A 17008-nucleotide genomic window follows, 5' to 3' on the forward strand; every position below is an offset into this window, starting at 1 on the left:
ATCAAGACCATCCCCATGGAAAAGAAATGCAAAAAAGAAAAATGGCTGTCTGAGGAGGCCTTACAAATACCTGTGAAAAGAAGAGAAGTAAAAAGCAAAGGAGAAAAAGAAAGATATAAGCATCTGAATGCAGAGTTCCAAAGAATAGCAAGAAGACATAAGAAAGCCTTCGTCAGCAACCAATGCAAAGAAATAGAGGAAAATAATAGAATGGGAAAGACTAGAGATCTCAAGAAAATTAGAGATACCAAGGGAACATTTCATGCAAAGATGGGCTCGAAAAAGGACAGAAGTGGTATGGACCTAACAGAAGCAGTAGATATTAAGAAGAGGTGGCAGGAATACACAGAAGAACTGTACAAAAAAGATCTTCACAACCAAGATAATCATGATGGTGTGATCACTCACCTAGAGCCAGACATCCTGGAATGTGAAGTAAAGTGGGCCTTAGAAAGCATAACTACGAACAAAGCTAGTGGAGGTGATGGAATTCCAGTGGAGCTATTTCAAATCCTGAAAGATGATGCTGTGAAGTGCTGCACTCAATATGCCAGCAAATTTGGAAAACTCAGCAGTGGCCACAGGACTGGAAAAGGTCAGTTTTCATTCCAATCCCAAAGAAGGGCAATGCCAAAGAATGCTCAAACTACCGCACAATTGCACTCATCTCACATGCTAGTAAAATAATGCTCAAAATTCTCCAAGCCAGGCTTCAGCAATACGTGAACCGTGAACTTCCAGCTGTTCAAGCTGGTTTTAGAAAAGGCAGAGGACCCAGAGATCAAATTGCCAACATCCACTGGGTCATCAAAAAAGCAAGAGAGTTCCAGAAAAACATCTATTTCTGCTTTATTGACTATGCCAAAGCCTTTTACTGTGTGGATCACAATAAGCTGTGGAAAATTCTGAAAGAGATGGGAATACCAGACCACCTGACCTGCCTCTTGAGAAATCTGTATGCAGGTCAGGAAGCAACAGTTAGAACTGGACATGGAACAACAGACTGGTTCCAAATAGGAAAAGGAGTACGTCAAGGCTGTATATTGTCACCCTGCTTATTTAACTTCTATGCAGAGTACATCATGAGAAATGCTGGACTGGAAGAAGCACAAGCTGGAATCAAGATTGCCAGGAGAAATATCAATAACCTCAGATATGCAGATGACACCACCCTTATGGCAGAAAGTGAAGAGGAACTCAAAAGCCTCTTGATGAAAGTGACAGAGGAGAGTGAAAAAGTTGGCTTAAAGCTCAACATTCAGAAAACTAAGATCCTGGCAACTGGTCCTATCACTTCATGGGAAATAGATGGGGATTGCATGGGGCTGCAGATGGTGATTGCAGCCATGAAATTAAAAGACACTCCTTGGAAGGAAAGTTATGACCAGCCTAGATAGCATATTAAAAAGCAGAGACATTACTTTGCCAACAAAGATCCGTCTAGTCAAGGCTATGGTTTTTCCAGTGATCATCTGTGGATGTGAGAGTTGGACTGTGAAGAAAGCTGAGGGCTGAAGAATTGATGCTTTTGAACTGTGGTGTTGGAGAAGACTCTCGAGAGTCCCTTGGACTGCAAGGAGGTCCAACCAGTCCATCCTAAAGGAGGTCAGTCCTGGGTGTTCTTTGGAAGGACTGATGCTGAAGCTGAAACTCCAATACTTTGACCACCTCATGCGAAGAGTTGACTCATTGGAAAAGACCCTGATGCTGGGAAGGATTGGGGGCAGGAGGAGAAGGGGACGACAGAGGATGAGATGGCTGGCTGGCATCACCGACTCGATAAACATGAGTTTGAGTGAAGTCTGGGAGATGGTGATGGACAGGGAGGCCTGGTGTGCTGCGATTCATGGGGTCACAAAGAGTCGGACACTACTGAGCAACTGAACTGAACTGTTATTACTGTGGAAAGGAGGGACATCTCAAGCGGGATTGCCCTCAGGCATCTAATCCACCCCCAGCTCCTGGTCTGCAAAGGACCATACTGGAGAAGGGATTGCACTCCAAGGTGTAGGCCCCAGGTATTAACAACTGCGGAGGGCCCATCAGTCTATTTCTTTTGGACACTGGGGCAACTTTTTCTGTGCTCACTGAAGCCCCTAGCCCACTTTCCTCCTGATTCACTACCGAAATGGGGCTGTCTGGATAAGCCAAACATTATTATGTCAGTCATCCTTTAAGCGGCAACTGGGACTGTGCTGTTTTCTCATGGGTTTCTGTTCATACTCGAGTCTCCCTCACTCCTTCTGGGGAGGGATATACTGAGCAAGGTCCAGGCCTCTGTTTTCATGAATATGGAGCCTGCTCTTTCTCTCCCATTAATTGAACAAAATGTTAATCCTAGAGTGTGGTCTGATGGAAAAACCATGGGTCAAGCACAGAATGCTGTTCCTGTCATTATCAAGCTCAATGACCCTCACCTATTCTCACATCAAAAGCAGTATTCACTAAAGCCCAAGGTTAATGAATGGGCAAAACCTTACTGTACTGACTTCTCATGGTATAAGTGGGATCTTAAACTCTAAAGTTCAGAGTGACAATGGCTCTGCCTTTAAAGCTGCTGTAACTCAAGGGGTGTCAAAAGCTCTAGAAGTAGAATATCACACTGTTCCTGGAGACTCCAATCTTGAGAAAAAGTTTGAAAAAGCTAATGACATTATTAAAAGACATCCGTGTAAGCTAAGTCAGGAAACACAAGACAGTTGGCTTAAAGTTTTAGCCATGGCTTTAATGAGGGCTTGAACTGCCCCTAAGAAGAAGGGACTGTCTCTATGACAGACTGTTTTTGTGCACATATATTGTCATAGATCCTGAAGCTTAAAATTAACTATGTGACTCAGCTTTTAGCTTTTCAACAGACATTATTGGGAGGTTAACTCCTGACCCAGCCTTTGAGTCAAACAAGCTGCTGTTTGATCCAGGAAACGAGATGGGCCTGAGAGTCTATGTGGGCTTGCTTCTGCTGACTCCAAAAGTCCTGAGTTTGCCGTTTAACCCTTAAGACAATGCCTTCCTGTCCTGGGCTCATTCCTATGAAGCATTCCACAATCAACATAATTGCTGGGTCTGCGGAGCACTCCCCTCCTCAATTGAAGACTTCCCATGGTGGGTTTCTCCGCTTCGAGGAAAGGACTTTCTTCAACTCTGTGATGACATCTAACAATTCTAAGATGGACTGGTATGACATATTGTACCTTAACTATGGACAAAACGTGACTTTTTATTTTGTTTAGGTTTTAACTTGGTTTAACGGCTATTTTGCCTTACATCTGTAACTGTAAAACTGAGTTTGTTTTTAACCATCTGAAAGCTTTTAAGTTACAAATGGTTGTCCAAGCTCCTGTGAGTGCCATAACCTCCTCCAACTATTACTTGGGGCCCCTCGATCAAAGACCCTCAATATGAGGATTAGGAGAAAATGTTGCCTCAACATTTTAGGGACCACACCCCTCAACCGCAGGAAGAAGTTATGGAACAGAAATACCCCTTTCCCGTGGCAACATATTTCTCCTCAAAGAAAAAGGGGGAATGAGAGAGTCAATTCCTAGGCAGATTGATAAGAAGCCAGGGGTCCCCGAGGAGGAGAAAGGGGTCTGGGGCTCTTAAAGTGGAGATAGGGGTCTGGAATTCTCAAGAAGGAGAAAAGGACAAAAGTTCTTCTCTACATTTCTTTGTCTTAGTCAGTATAACAATGGTTCTTGCTCGAGGACTTGTTTCTCCTTAACAAGAACCTTCTGACTAATCCTGTCATGTTAAAAGGTATATTATGGGAGTGGGTCTGATAAGATCTTTCTATTGTTAATTCTAATCTTGTTAATTTAAGATGTGTGTTGTGTGAGTGGGTCTGAAAAAAGTATATAAGGCCTTGATAAGACTAGCTGGCTGGGGAGCATTACCCCTTCTGATGTCTATGTCAGAAGCTTTCTCTGTCCCTTTGTTTACTTTGATAAAACTCTGCTACACACACACACACACACACACACAAGGTGTGACTTGTTTTCTCCAAGTCTCTGGGTTTCTTTTTTTTTTTTCACCATCCAGTTTATTCTAAGACTTTGAATGGTTTTGCCTTCATCTTTTTGTTTTCCTCAAATACTCCTGTCATGTTTGACAAAATGGTATCAGACTCGTGGGTTCTGGAATGCCACGAACCTTTGCATTTATAGTAGTATGTATAGTCGCTCAGTTGTGTCCAACTCTTCCAACCATGGACCGCAGCCTGCCAGGCTCCTCTGCCTATGGGATTTTCCAGGCAAGAATAGTGGAGTGGGTTGCCATTGCCTTCTCCAGGGGATCTTCCCAGACCAGGGATTGAAACTGGGTGTCCTGCCTTGCAGGCAGATTCTTTACCATCTGAGCTAGCAGAAAGTGGGAGCAAAGCAGAAATGAGAGAGGCAGAGAAATAAGGGAAGGAAAGAGAAAAGAGAAAATTATATTGATAAAAGAAGGACAAAGTGACATGACAGTAAAGAGAGAAGAAAAAAGAGGGCGAGAAAGGCACCATGAGAGCTTGAGAAACGACTGAAGATAGAAGGATAAATAAAGAGACAGAGACCAATGGAGAGACATGTGAGAAATAAAGACCAGAGAAGTGAGAGAGATGAGAGACAGAAATCACAGAAAGGCAAGAGATGATGGAAGATGATAGCTATGAAACACAAAATAAGAAACAGAAATGGACAGAAAAATGAGAGAACCTGAGATGAAGGACTGAAAATGAGACAGCATAAGAGCTCTGTGTGTCTGTTGGAGGCAGATGGCAGCCTTGTTTATCTTGAGCTGACTGCCCTCCCTCCAACTCAGAAACGCCATCTCCAAGCTGCTTGTTCCCCTCACTGGGCTCCGACATGAAAGTGTCGTGCACTCCAGTACTCTTCCATGTAAACAATTATATCTGAAGATAAGCTATTACCACAATTCATTTTAAATGCTACTGTTTCCAGAGCTACTCCCATTACCATGCATCCCCCGATGGAATCTTTATCAGGTTCCCCCAACCCCATGCTGGCACGTCTTTTTGTGTGTTTCTCCTCTGCTTTGGTAGAGGGCTCATCAAAAGTTAATCTGCCTCTCTCAAGGCCAGATTTACCATCAGGGAAGGATACAGATGCTGGATAGATTGGTTCACATTTATATTTGGGCTCTGAGTATGTTTATTATTTTCTGGTTTACCATTTCATAAGTTTGTAAACTTTTCTAACAATGAATAATGGAAAAAATTATTCTAAATGATTTATTTGTGGTTTGCTGTCCAAGTAATATCCAATGCACTTAAACACTCAGCACCTTAACACTCTCAACATCTTTTCCACCTTTTTGAACAAAGTGAGTTACCCATTAGCAGAGATATAACCAAGGAGACATTCAAAACAGATTTGTTTTAATTTACAGTTGAAATAGTGGATGACAGATGTCACAGTAAAAGTCAGTGGCCAGCACATCTAATGCTGCAGTTGAACCTCTTATAAAACCTACCTAAATCCCTCTATGTTGCTAGGAGAGGGAGAAAAATTGCATGCAAGGAAGAAAAGAGGTCAGATGGGATTAATACGTATTGTACAAATCAACATACGACTTGGATGCTTTTTGTAACTCACTGAGAGACAAATTAATGCTTAGTGGCACAAATATACTTACATCAACACCCAGTTTTGTCAACATGTGGTAAAAGAAAGCATCAAGCTCCTTCTCTTCTATGTAACCTTTTTCTAAATGCAAAAAGATGTACATAAATAATAGTCACTTACATATAATAACGTGGCATTTAGTAATTAACATTTAATATCTAAATTTGTTTTCAATCTCAAATTTATAAAATCCCCATGGATTTATTTTTTACAACTCTAAGTGGCAACATCTACTCTAGAAGACATGGATTTGAATAGCAAATAACACAGTCAAGAGTAAATGCTTTGTGCTGGGGCTCATATAAATATTTGGGAAAGGAGAGCTATTCATGAATTTTAATCCACAAATAAACATGAGTTTTAGAATAAACTCTAACCCAAGGTTTTTGCAGTTTTCAAAAAGTTTAAGAGATGTAAGTGTTGAATGTTAGTTTTCAGGGTTAAAACACATGCTTTAGATATTTTCATGTTTATTAATGACGGCAAAGCAAATGTTCTTTTCGAATAGATTTTTGGTGGAGTGGGGGTAGTGTCTTTTTGAAATTAGATTTTTAAAAAATTCACCCTCTAAGAGACAAGAGGTTACCCAGATAGTCACTGCGTGAAAATGAGCAGATTGGAGTAAAAACAAGCCAGAACTGACTTCAGATACCCGGGTGTCAGTCCCCAAGCCTCTAATATATACAATGATATCTATATCACCACACACACACAGAGACTGGGAAAGAGTGGTGGGATTCAAGTCTCTCCTCCCACCCTGAACTTTCACAAGATAATCTAGATGTACAACTGCAGTATACCAAATGTCTGTTAGGTATATTGCATTAACCGCGCTGGAAGACAACTTTTCCTGCAGGGAAGATGTACGGGGAAGGAGGAACTCTAGGTCCTTTCATCAAGACTAAACAGTTGGCTTGTTTTACTCACCCTCCACGTCAAAGCGCTGCCAGACCTGCCAGAAGCCAGCGGCGTCCAAGCTCCCCTGAGTAGGTTCACGGGCGCTGTCCATGGTACTGACAACGAAGCGCGGGCACCGGCTGGAAAGGGACCCCTAGAGAACTTTGATCAAGACTCCTTTACTGTATCGTCTGACACCCTCGCTTGTTTCTTTCGCTCTCTGATTTGCTTTGAGCACCTGTCTGAGGGGCGGGCACGAGGGTAGCTGGCAGGGTGGCTGCTGGCGCCTTGGCGACACTGTGCAGTCCCCAAGCCCCCACCGCAGACACTGCTCAGGGAAACCAGCTGCTTAGAACCCGCCCTGTTCCTAGTGCGTTGCCCCGCCCCACGTGCTGTTTGTCCTGGGCAAATCCGCCCGGGAGCTCTTGTCTGCTGTAGCGCTATGGGGAAGTCAGGGAGAAAGCTGTTTCTGGCTGTCCATGGTTCACTCCCTTTAACTTGTGTGTCACACTCAGAGAAAGCATCCCCCTTAAGTTTCACTACCTTCCAAACGTGTGTCTCAAGGGGTTTTCTAGAGAGAGCCCCCCATTTAAAGAGTTGGTGTTTGGACCTGATGATTTAGAAATGCAGTGTGGGGGTGAGGTGGAGAGAGGGGTGATAGTGATGGTGGTGATAGATTACCAGTAAGCAAGGAGACTGTTGAAAGGCAATTACTGAGGTCTGATTGTATAGGACATGCACATTGCAGAGATAAAATGCACTATAAAGACTTGGATCTAAATAAAGATTCTGCAAGGAACTGTGGTCTAAATAAGGATATTAGGATGTTGAGTGAAGTTCATACTATGCAGTGCTCTTCCAGGAAAAGATTTTCTAGGGGGAGACATGGTGGCCAACTGCAGAGTTCTGGGGTAGAAGTTTAGATGATTGTGTCTGGCTCCCCAGGGCCACCCTGAGACCAAAGGACAAAAGCCATTTCAAGGAGCACAGAGATCTAATGATCAGAATTGTTCAAAACTTGACTGGATGCTTTGTGAAATAGTAAACTGACTGACACTGCTGGCTTTGGGCCATAGGCTTAGAACTTTTTGTTGAGAAATCTTTAGACTGAGCCTGTGTAATAAAGTTAGAATAAATATAGATCTTTATGGCATTCTAACTCTGATATTAACATTCAGTTTTATTTTTTAAAAGCATGTGTGCATAAGCCACCTAAACTAGTATATTTTTTTTAAAAGAATATGACACTCCTGATCAGACAGTTCCAGGTTAGGACCCCAGCTCCAGCTCTTATTAGCTCTGTGACCTGCACCAAAGGATTTCATCTCTCTAAGCTTCGGTTTTCTCATCTATAAAATGAGGATTTAATAGCTTCAGAAGGTTTCTGTGAGAACTGCAGACACTTATTCAGTTCAGTCAGTTCAGCTGCTCAGTCATGTCCAACTCTTTGTGACCCCTTGGACTGCAGCATGCCAGGCTTCCCTGTCCATCATTCCAACTCCCCGAGCTTGCTCGGAGCTTGCCATCGAGTCAGTGATGCCATCCAACCATCTCATCCTCTGTTGTCCCCTTCTCCTCCTGCCTTCAATTTTTCCCAGCATCAGGGTCTTTTCCAAGGAGTCAGTTCTTTGCATCAGGTGGCCAAAGTATTGGAGTTTCAGCTTCAGCATCAGTCCTTCAAGTGAGTATTCAGGACTGATTTCCTTTAGGATTGACTGGTTTGATCTCCTTGCAGTCCAAGGGACTCTCAAGAGTCTTCTCTAGCACTACAGTTCAAAAGCATCAATTCTTTGGTGCTCAGCTTTCCTTATAGTCCAATTCTCACATCCATACATGACCATTAGAAAAAACAGCTTTGACCAAACAGACCTTTATCAGCAAAGTAATGTCCCTGCTTTTTAATATGCTGCCTAGGTTGGTCATAGCTTTTCTTCCAAGGAGCAAGCATCTTTTAATTTCATGGCTACAGTCACCATCTGCAGTGATTTGGGAGCCCAAAACAAAGTCTCTCACTGTTTCCATAGTTTCCCCATCTATTTGCCATAAAGTGATGGGACCAGATGCCACGATCTTAGTTTTTTGAATTTTGAATTTTAAGCCAACTTTTCACTCTCCTCTTTCACTTTTATCAAGAGGTTCTTTAGTTCTTCACTTTCTGCCATAAGGGTGATGTTATCTGCATATCTGAGGTTATTGATATTCCTCCTGGTAATCTTGATTCCAGCTTGTGCTTCATCCAGCCTGGCATTTCACATGATGTACTCTGCATATAAGTTAAATAAATAGGTTGACAATATATAGCCTTGACATACTCCTTTCCCAGTTTGGATCCAGTCTGTTGTTCCATGTCCAGTTCTAACTGTTGCTTCTTGACCTGCATACAGATTTCTCAAGAGGCAAGTCATGTGGTCTGGTATTCCCATCTCTTTAAGATTTTTCCAGTTTGTTGTGATCCACACAGTCAAAGACTTTGGGGTAGTCAGTAAAGCAGAAGTAGATGTTTTTCTGGAACTCTCTTGCTTTTTTGATGATCCAGCAAATGCTGGCAATTTGATCTCTGGTTCTTCTGCCTTTTCTAAATCCAGCTTGAACATCTGGAAGTTCACGGTTCACATACCACTGCAGCCTGGCTTGGAGAATTTTGAGCATGAGTGCAATTGTATGGTAGTTTGAACATTCCTTGACATTGCCTTTCTTTAGGATTGGAATGAAAACTGATCTTTTCCATTCCTGTGGCCACTGCTGAGTTTTCCAAATTTGCTGGCATATTGAGTGCAGCACTTTCACAGCATCATCTTTTAGGATTTGAAATAGCGCAACTGGAAGACACTTATAGAGACACTTATAGTCCATGGAATTCTCCAGGCCAGAATACTGGAGTAGGTAGCCTTTCCCTTCTCTAGAGGATCTTCCCAACCCAAGGATCAAACCCAGGTCTCCCACATTACAGGTGGATTCTTTAGCAGTTATGCCACCAGGGAAGCCCAGGAATACTGGAGTGGGTAGCCTACCCCTTCCCCTGCAGATCTTCCCAACCCAGTAATTGAACCAGGGTCTACTGCATTGCATGTGGATTCTTTACCAACCGAGCTATGAGGGAAGCCCTAACAATACACAATAAATTGTAATTGCTATGGTCTTATAGAGTACAAGGTGATATATATATATATTTTTTTTTTTTTTTCCTTAATGGCTCAGAAAAAATAAGGCATGTCTGAGAAACTGTTACAGCCAAGAGAAGTCTAAGAAGACATGATAATTAAATGTAGCATTGTATCCTGGGTAGGATCCTGGAATAGAAAAGGCATTAGGCAAAAAATAAGAAAATTTGAATAAATATGGATGTTAATAATAATGATAAATTATTTAGAAGCAAACAGGTCTGAGTTTAGGGCCAGTTTTGCCTCTTACTAGCTGTGATGTTAGTCAAATTACTCGAAAGAAGCCTCACTTTTCAACCTGCAGAATAGAGATAATAGTAGGACTTGTTTTGTATTACTGTCATAAAGTTTAAATTAAAAAATACATATGCACCTCTTAGTATGGAAAACAGAGTACACATTCAGCGTGGGTTAGATAATAAAATGATGACTCTTCCCTGCACACACATGTGGAAGACGGTGATGTAAACTTCAGGATTTTTGAGGAGTGTAGTTTAGGCTAAAGGAGGAAAAACAATATCATCACTCTTGGGGAAAGTGTTAGATACCAAAATTGGAGAGCAAAGCAGGAGGATAGATTAAGGGAGTTAGTGTCATATATCTTCATATCATGTGTGGTCCTGGGAAACTGCTGGATATAGTGTCAAACATCAGTCAGGAAATACAAGCATGGGCTCACCAGGTTTGTGACTGATCTTGGTTTCTGGTAAATAGGAAAAAAGGGAAAACAAGGCAAATGTCAGATGTGATAATCAAGGTCTAATATAGTGGATGGTTAAATAAATGATGGTGAATCACAACGATAGGCTTTGTTGCATACACAGAAAACTTGAAGCTCAACACACAAAAAAATGCTTAGAACATAGGTTTAAGATTAAAAAGTTACAAAAACGCACATATTTCATGACCCAATCCTTTAAAATAAGTATGTTTCTACACACAGAAAAAAAAATGGAAGAATGTACACTAATAATGTAAATGTTTATCTCTAGATTGAGGAAGATTTTAATTTTGTTATTTGTAATTCTACTTTAAAACTTTCTACAGAAGCATGTAATTCAAACACAGTTTTTGAAAGTTGTAAAAGTGATATCTAGAGAAAGAAGTATAACTACAAGGTCTGCTGTTCTTGGAACTGAAGAACAAAGGGAACTCAGACCAATTTCCAGGAGCCTGGCATGTGGAGCTCTCTGGGGAGTTGCAATTTCCATTTAGTGACTTATTTTCATTTTCTTTGTATCCAGATAGCAGCCATGGCAGTGATACTTTGCATTCTCTCAAGTAAAGATTTCCTTCTGGGAAAATTCCAGATCTTGACAGGGAAGAGAGTCATTAGGAAGGTATCTAAAGATCCTGGATCAGCAGAAGTCACTTTTAAGAGTTTCTCACTGAAAATGTTCTGCCTGGGACTGGAGTGATGGGAATGGAGGTGAACCAACCAAAGGTGATTTACCTGAGTCCCTGACTGTCCAACCAGAGAACTCAGGGTACCAATACAAAACAGCTAGAATTAACTCGAGATATAAATTATGCAACTTATAGATTAATTTAGCCCTTTACACAGAGATTCTGATTTAAATGGTCTGCATCAAGGACTCTGCATTGATACTTTATAAAAACTCCCCTAGAGATTAGAATTGCTAACTAGCCTTTTGTCTCTAAGTTTCCTGCTGCTTATATTTTGGTCATTTTATTCTTTGGGTATGGCTTCTCTGAAGGACAATCTGGAAAAGGGAAAGACTTCTAAGGAATTAATTTTTTTTTATTTTTTATTAATACTCCATCTCTTTAAAAAAAAAAATGCCTGTGTCACTGTGGTAAGTTTTAACAACTGATGGCTGAAACAAAGGACTGCAGTGAGTTGTTTTTCTTTTTTACCCCTGCTGATTTCATTTTCTCCTGCAATCATTTCCTGCTTTTCTCATTAGCATAGCTAATTGATGGTTAGTTGCACAAGAAACATCAGTGGTTTCTAATTTCAAACAATTATTTAACCCTGATGCATGCATTAAACTTTGAGTTAGAACATCTGAATCTTTCTACAAACTCAAAATGAACTTTCTAGTGGGAAATATGAACAATGCCTTCTTTGATATTGTCTTCCAAGAGTTATTAAACATTCAAATATGGGAGACATCTCACAGACTGTATAGTAGACCTTAGAATTCAAAGAGATTGCCTTGGTTTGATGCTACACCAGCTCCAAAGGACAAAAAAGTCAACTAGAAGAAATCTGACAGCAAGAAAATGCCGGAAATAAGAGTTACTGCTTTTTAAAGATATATACCTTTTATGGTTTCTTTTTAATTACAGGAATAATACAGACTCTAATTATAAAGATAAAATAAAAATTCCCCCATAATTTCACCACCCAGAGATATCTAAGAATAAGATATTAGTGTATATCCTTCCAATCTTTTTTTTAATGTGTACAAAAATCGGATTACATTGCTCTGTAATTTGCTTGTTTCACTATTATGAATGCCTCTCCATGTCATTAAGCTTTCTTGAATGACATCATTTTAAGGGTGTTGTTGAAATTAATTAGTATCATTTCAGGGGGGGTGCTCTGAAGAGCTCTCATACCATAGTCCTTTATGTCTCAGTGCAGAGAAGAGTTCAGCAAGGGCAAAAGAGTAGATAAGAAGTGATTTATTAGACTAGGACGCTTATGAGACTAACAAGTGGGAGAGAAACAGTGCTCTGAGAACTTAGTGGACCACAGTTTTATAATCAAAGGAAAAGTTGGGAGGAGGAGAAAGACCTTTGTTTTTCTTTCCATCAGCTCCTCCTCCAGGTTGAGCAGGGGCGTCTTCTTGCCGCTGGGTGGTCAAGCTGGTCCACAAGTGATTGTTTTTTATGTGTTCAGAGAACATTTAGGGATCATTAACTTACTGAGCTCACTGGGCAGGATGTGGGACTCATGACGCCATTGTTTTATTTTGGGGCATGTCCTGTGCTACTGTTGCCTGGATTGGTTGCTAAGCAAGCCTGCTTTCTCAAGTAATCATTAACTTACATGAGTCTCCATTATTTTTCTTACAATCCCCTATTGGGATTAACTACTTAATCACCTATTTTGTCCTTTCATTCTGTCCGTATCTGTATTGCCATTGCTAACAGTGACTAAATATTTCTGTATTGCACCATATAATCCTGCATTTTCTTAATGTGTTGTATGTCACTAAATTATAGGAGACTTTGTAAAATAAAGCCAGCTCTTCAAAATCTCCAAATCTGTTAAAATAAACTGAGACTACAGTATTTTCTGCTTATTCAGAGTATCATATTACAAATTAAATAGTACAAAAACATAGTGCAGCTCTTTAATATTTTTTGTTTCTCAGTTCTTCCCCCTCTAGTTTATATTCCTAAATACTATGGAGGTTTTATATCATTCAGTATCATGTCTGATGCTTAGTACCTACTGAATCAGTGATAGCTGTAGCTAAGTCCAGGTGATCACACAGAGTAGACTATATTTCCCAAATGGCTTGTAAATTTCATTCACAAGACATTGCTGTTTTAATAAGCATTTTCCCCTAATTTGATTATATGGATACTTATTAATTTGCAGCTTTCTTTTTAATTTAATCATGTCAAAGCTGTAAATGTCCCTCTAAGTACTGCTTTAGGTTTCTGTCTAATAATACCTTTTTTTCTGATATCCACTATCATATCCTTTGACACATGCATTAAAATGTTTCCTAAATTCTAGATACATGTGGTTTTATCTTTTCAGTACAGATTTTTAATCTAATTGCCTTGTAGATGGATAATGGGGTCTATAATGTCCATCTTTTACTATTTGCTGAGGTTTGCTTTATGGTCCTTTGTAAAGTAATTTTCATAAATTATCCAGGTATACTTTTAAAAAAGTAAATTTTTCAATTTTGGGTGAGGTGTTCTATGTATGTTCGTTAAATTAAATATGATAATTATGCTGTTCAGATTCACTTATATTTACTGATTTTTTTGCCTCCTTCATTTAAAAATTATGAAGATGGATGTTAAAATTCTGATGATGAATTTGTTCTTTCTATAGTTATTTCCTTTTTTGTTTTATTTTGTTTTATGTATTTTGAGAATGTCCCTATGTGAATATTGATTTATAATTATTATTACTTCTTGGTGAATTGATCCTTTTACTATGTAATGACTTTTCTCTCTCTCTCTTTTTTTTTTTTTTTTGCTTTTTTAAAATCTATTTTATCTAATACTAATACAGGCACATCAGCATTTTGTTGCTAGTATTTGCTTGAAGTAGCTCTCTCCTTCCATTTAGTTTCATCACCTTGTGTGTTCTTGATGTATCTATAGAATATTCAGCTATTTTCATTTATTATAATTATTGACATATTTGGATTTATTTTATTTTTCCTGACTTCTGTATGCTTATCTTTCATTCTTCTCTACTTTTAAGTGTATTTTTAATCCACAGAATTTTTTTTTCCTAGCCAAAATTTGTGTTGATTTTCTTATATGCTTGTCGTTGTTTTTGCTTGTTTAATACTTCTTGTATTTCACAACTTCCATCTAGGATTAATTTTATTCTTCCTAGAGTACATCTTTTAATAACACTTTTTTTGAAGTCTGTTGGTATGGTGAGACATACCATATGGTGAGACAAACTCACCATTTGTCTGAAAGTGTGGGTCACTCAGCATATATTATCTACATTATTAAAAACAGGAATCATTAAGAAGTTCTTAATGCCAAGATTCTTTACAAGAATTCCATTTTTCTCCAAATAAATGCTAAATTAAAAAGTGTGAAACTTTGTTTTTTAAATCTCAGTGCTTACAGTGGTGAAAAGCTTTGATGTAGCTGCTTCTTTCCTTCTTTCTTCCCTCCTTTTTCTTTTTTTTTTTTTTTCAATTTTATAAAATTCTTCTACCCAGTGGTATTTTTTTTTTGACAGTACAGAGTAGAAGCCTGAAACTAAAACAAAAGTAAAGGAGAAGAGAAAATTTTAAAGTGTGTTTGTCACACATACTTATAAAAGCATGAATAATGATGTATGCATAACAGTCTCTCATCTTTGTTATCCTTGAATTTCAGAGCTATTATTACAGGATAAAACATTCCTGCAAAGCTTTGAAGACTTGAATAAAACCAGCTGGTGGATTAAGATGCCAGAAGGAATAAGTAGTTACCAGGTAATCTGGGCTTTTAATAATGGTATCTTGATTGCTGCTATTAACAGAGCCCCCACTAGGAAAAAGTGACGTCAGTGTGCTCCACACAGTTAGGTCCTCTGAATGGCTAACGATGGGAAGGGCTGGACTGAAAGCAACTCTCATGATGACTTCAAATGATCCACCTAAGACTTCCACTGGTAGATGGGGAAAGTGATTTTAATAGCATCTAATTCAGTGTTTTCTAGACTTTGCCTAAGCATAGTGTTGGCTTAGGAGTGCTCATTAAATATAAAGATTCCTGACCTGTATCCAGACTTGATAGATTAAAATCCCTAGAACAAGAGCCTGGAATCTGTATTTTCAAAACTACTCAGCAGAGTCTAATCATCCAGAAAATTTGGAAAACACGGATTGAGAAAAATGAGACCCAGAGAGATGGGATGCCTAAGATTGCCCAGGATTGCTGACTTGTGTCCTTTTCTTTATGTCCACAGAAGGTTAGGGAGAGGGAAAATAACTGACATATGTCATCTGCCTCCAGTTTCCCAGGCCCAACACTGGGCACATGTTGGCATTTGGGCAAGTTAAGAGACCAACCAAGGACTATGCAATAAAGATTCTACATCCTGAAGGATCTCTTTTATAATTACAGTTAACACATGACTCTGGTTTTCAATTCCTTGGGTAAAGGATGAAGATCACAGGGCCTCACTCAGTTGGTTTGTTTTCTTCAAGTGTCTTTCTCATTTCAGCTGGGGCCTCTTGGACATAAAGTCCTCTCCAACCTGTGATGCTTCTGGGTGCACATCAACGTGCCTGCCAAGGCTTATGCTCAGGGAAAATGGGGTTATCCATTTAGAGAAAGGTAAATGGCTTTAGAGGCTTCCCGAGTATCACTAGTGGTAAGGAACCTGCCTGCCAGTGCAGGAGACATAAGAGACGTGGGTTTGATCCCTGGGTCAGAAAGATCCCCTGGATGAGGGCACAGCAACCCACTCCGGTATTCTTGCCTGGGAAATCCCGTGGACAGAGGAGCCAGACGGTCTAAGTCCAGGGGTCACAAAAGAGTTGGACATGACTTATTGACTAAAACAACAACAAAGTGGCTTTAGAGCACAGGATTGAGGGTGAGTGTGTATTGTCCATGTCCAGAACCAGCACTAAGTACACAGCAGGGCCCAAGAAGTTCTTCTAAGGAAAGGAAGGGCTGAAGGAGCTCTTCTAAGGAAAGGAAGAATTTTGTCCATACACAGGAAGACTAGCCTTCTAAACTAATGTACTTAATTTAAGCTGGTATCTTCCCATGAATGAATGCATTTGGGGGGAAAATATCAAGAAAACAAGTCTATTGTCAGGGAAAGTTTAATATTTTCCTGGAAACCTACCCAAAACTCCATGGGAGAGTCAGATTTAACAAGCCCCTCAAATAAACAAAACAGGGATTCATTTGTTTTTTTATGGGGTATCTGCCTCTAAGTTGAACAGATTGTACTTCATGAGATGATAAGCACTGCTGAGAAGCTTGCCTTTTTAGGAAGCTCAGAGCTACATCAATATTTACCTGGAGAGATTTCAGTTGCTTTACTGACATCACTTGGACTGATAATATCCTTGATACAAAGCAAAGCTGGATACAAAATATTTCTATGATAGCTCTAAAAGAAATGGCAGTGTGATCAATGAAAAAAATCTTTATTTCAAGCATAAATGTATTTAGTGTCTAAAACCCTAGCTCCGAGGGGCTTCTCTCCAGATAGACAGGAGGAACTACAACTTAGATATAAAATACAGTGTGCTTTTAGAGGAAAGTCCTGTTTCTAGCTTCCTGCCTTGTTGGTTTTAGGGATTCATTAAGTAATCCTCCCCCTTTCCCCCTCCCAATTGAAAAGTAAGATGCAGTTAGGCAAGTGAAGATAAAAATACCAGCCTTATTATTGATAAAAGCTAGAATGGAGGATGTGGCTAAGATGTGAGCACAACAGACTTCCTAATATTTTCCAGTTTCCAAATGAAAGGTACTTACCTGCTGCAGGAAGAACTGGACAGTCACAGGCTTCCCCATCATAAGTAGAATCTGCCCTACTGAGCTTATCATGCAGTAGGAAAGTGTACAGAGTGTATCCCTCTTTGGGTAGGCAGAGCTGAAGCATTAGTATGCTCAGCCCCTGTCATGGACAGAATTGTG

At 39.8% G+C, this 17008-nt stretch overlaps 2 protein-coding genes across 14 annotated transcripts in view; one reads left to right on the forward strand and one right to left on the reverse strand.

The window, feature by feature from the left end:
• Positions 1-7986, reverse strand: part of SCGN (secretagogin, EF-hand calcium binding protein) — a 53476-nt gene extending 45490 nt beyond the window's left edge. Inside the window, exons 1-2 of the mRNA XM_010843460.1 lie at positions 6552-7986; positions 5635-5705 (exon numbers count right to left, since the gene is read on the reverse strand). Coding sequence (XP_010841762.1) covers positions 5635-5705; positions 6552-6633 — 153 coding nt within the window. The 5' untranslated portion in view covers positions 6634-7986. The remainder of the gene's footprint in view (positions 1-5634; positions 5706-6551) is intronic.
• Positions 1-17008, forward strand: part of SLC17A1 (solute carrier family 17 (organic anion transporter), member 1) — a 240445-nt gene that overhangs the window by 206504 nt on the left and 16933 nt on the right. For 10 of the 13 annotated variants that reach the window (XM_010843484.1, XM_010843485.1, XM_010843471.1 and 7 more), the window contains one exon: positions 14744-15688. The gene's annotated coding sequence lies outside the window, so the exon portion shown is untranslated. The remainder of the gene's footprint in view (positions 1-14743; positions 15689-17008) is intronic. The other 3 variants (XM_010843475.1, XM_010843481.1, XM_010843472.1) reach the window with 2 other exon arrangements.

Source organism: Bison bison, unplaced genomic scaffold, assembly GCF_000754665.1.
Source record: "Bison bison bison isolate TAMUID 2011002044 unplaced genomic scaffold, Bison_UMD1.0 scf7180017864182, whole genome shotgun sequence".
NCBI classification, from domain to species: Eukaryota; Metazoa; Chordata; class Mammalia; order Artiodactyla; family Bovidae; genus Bison; species Bison bison.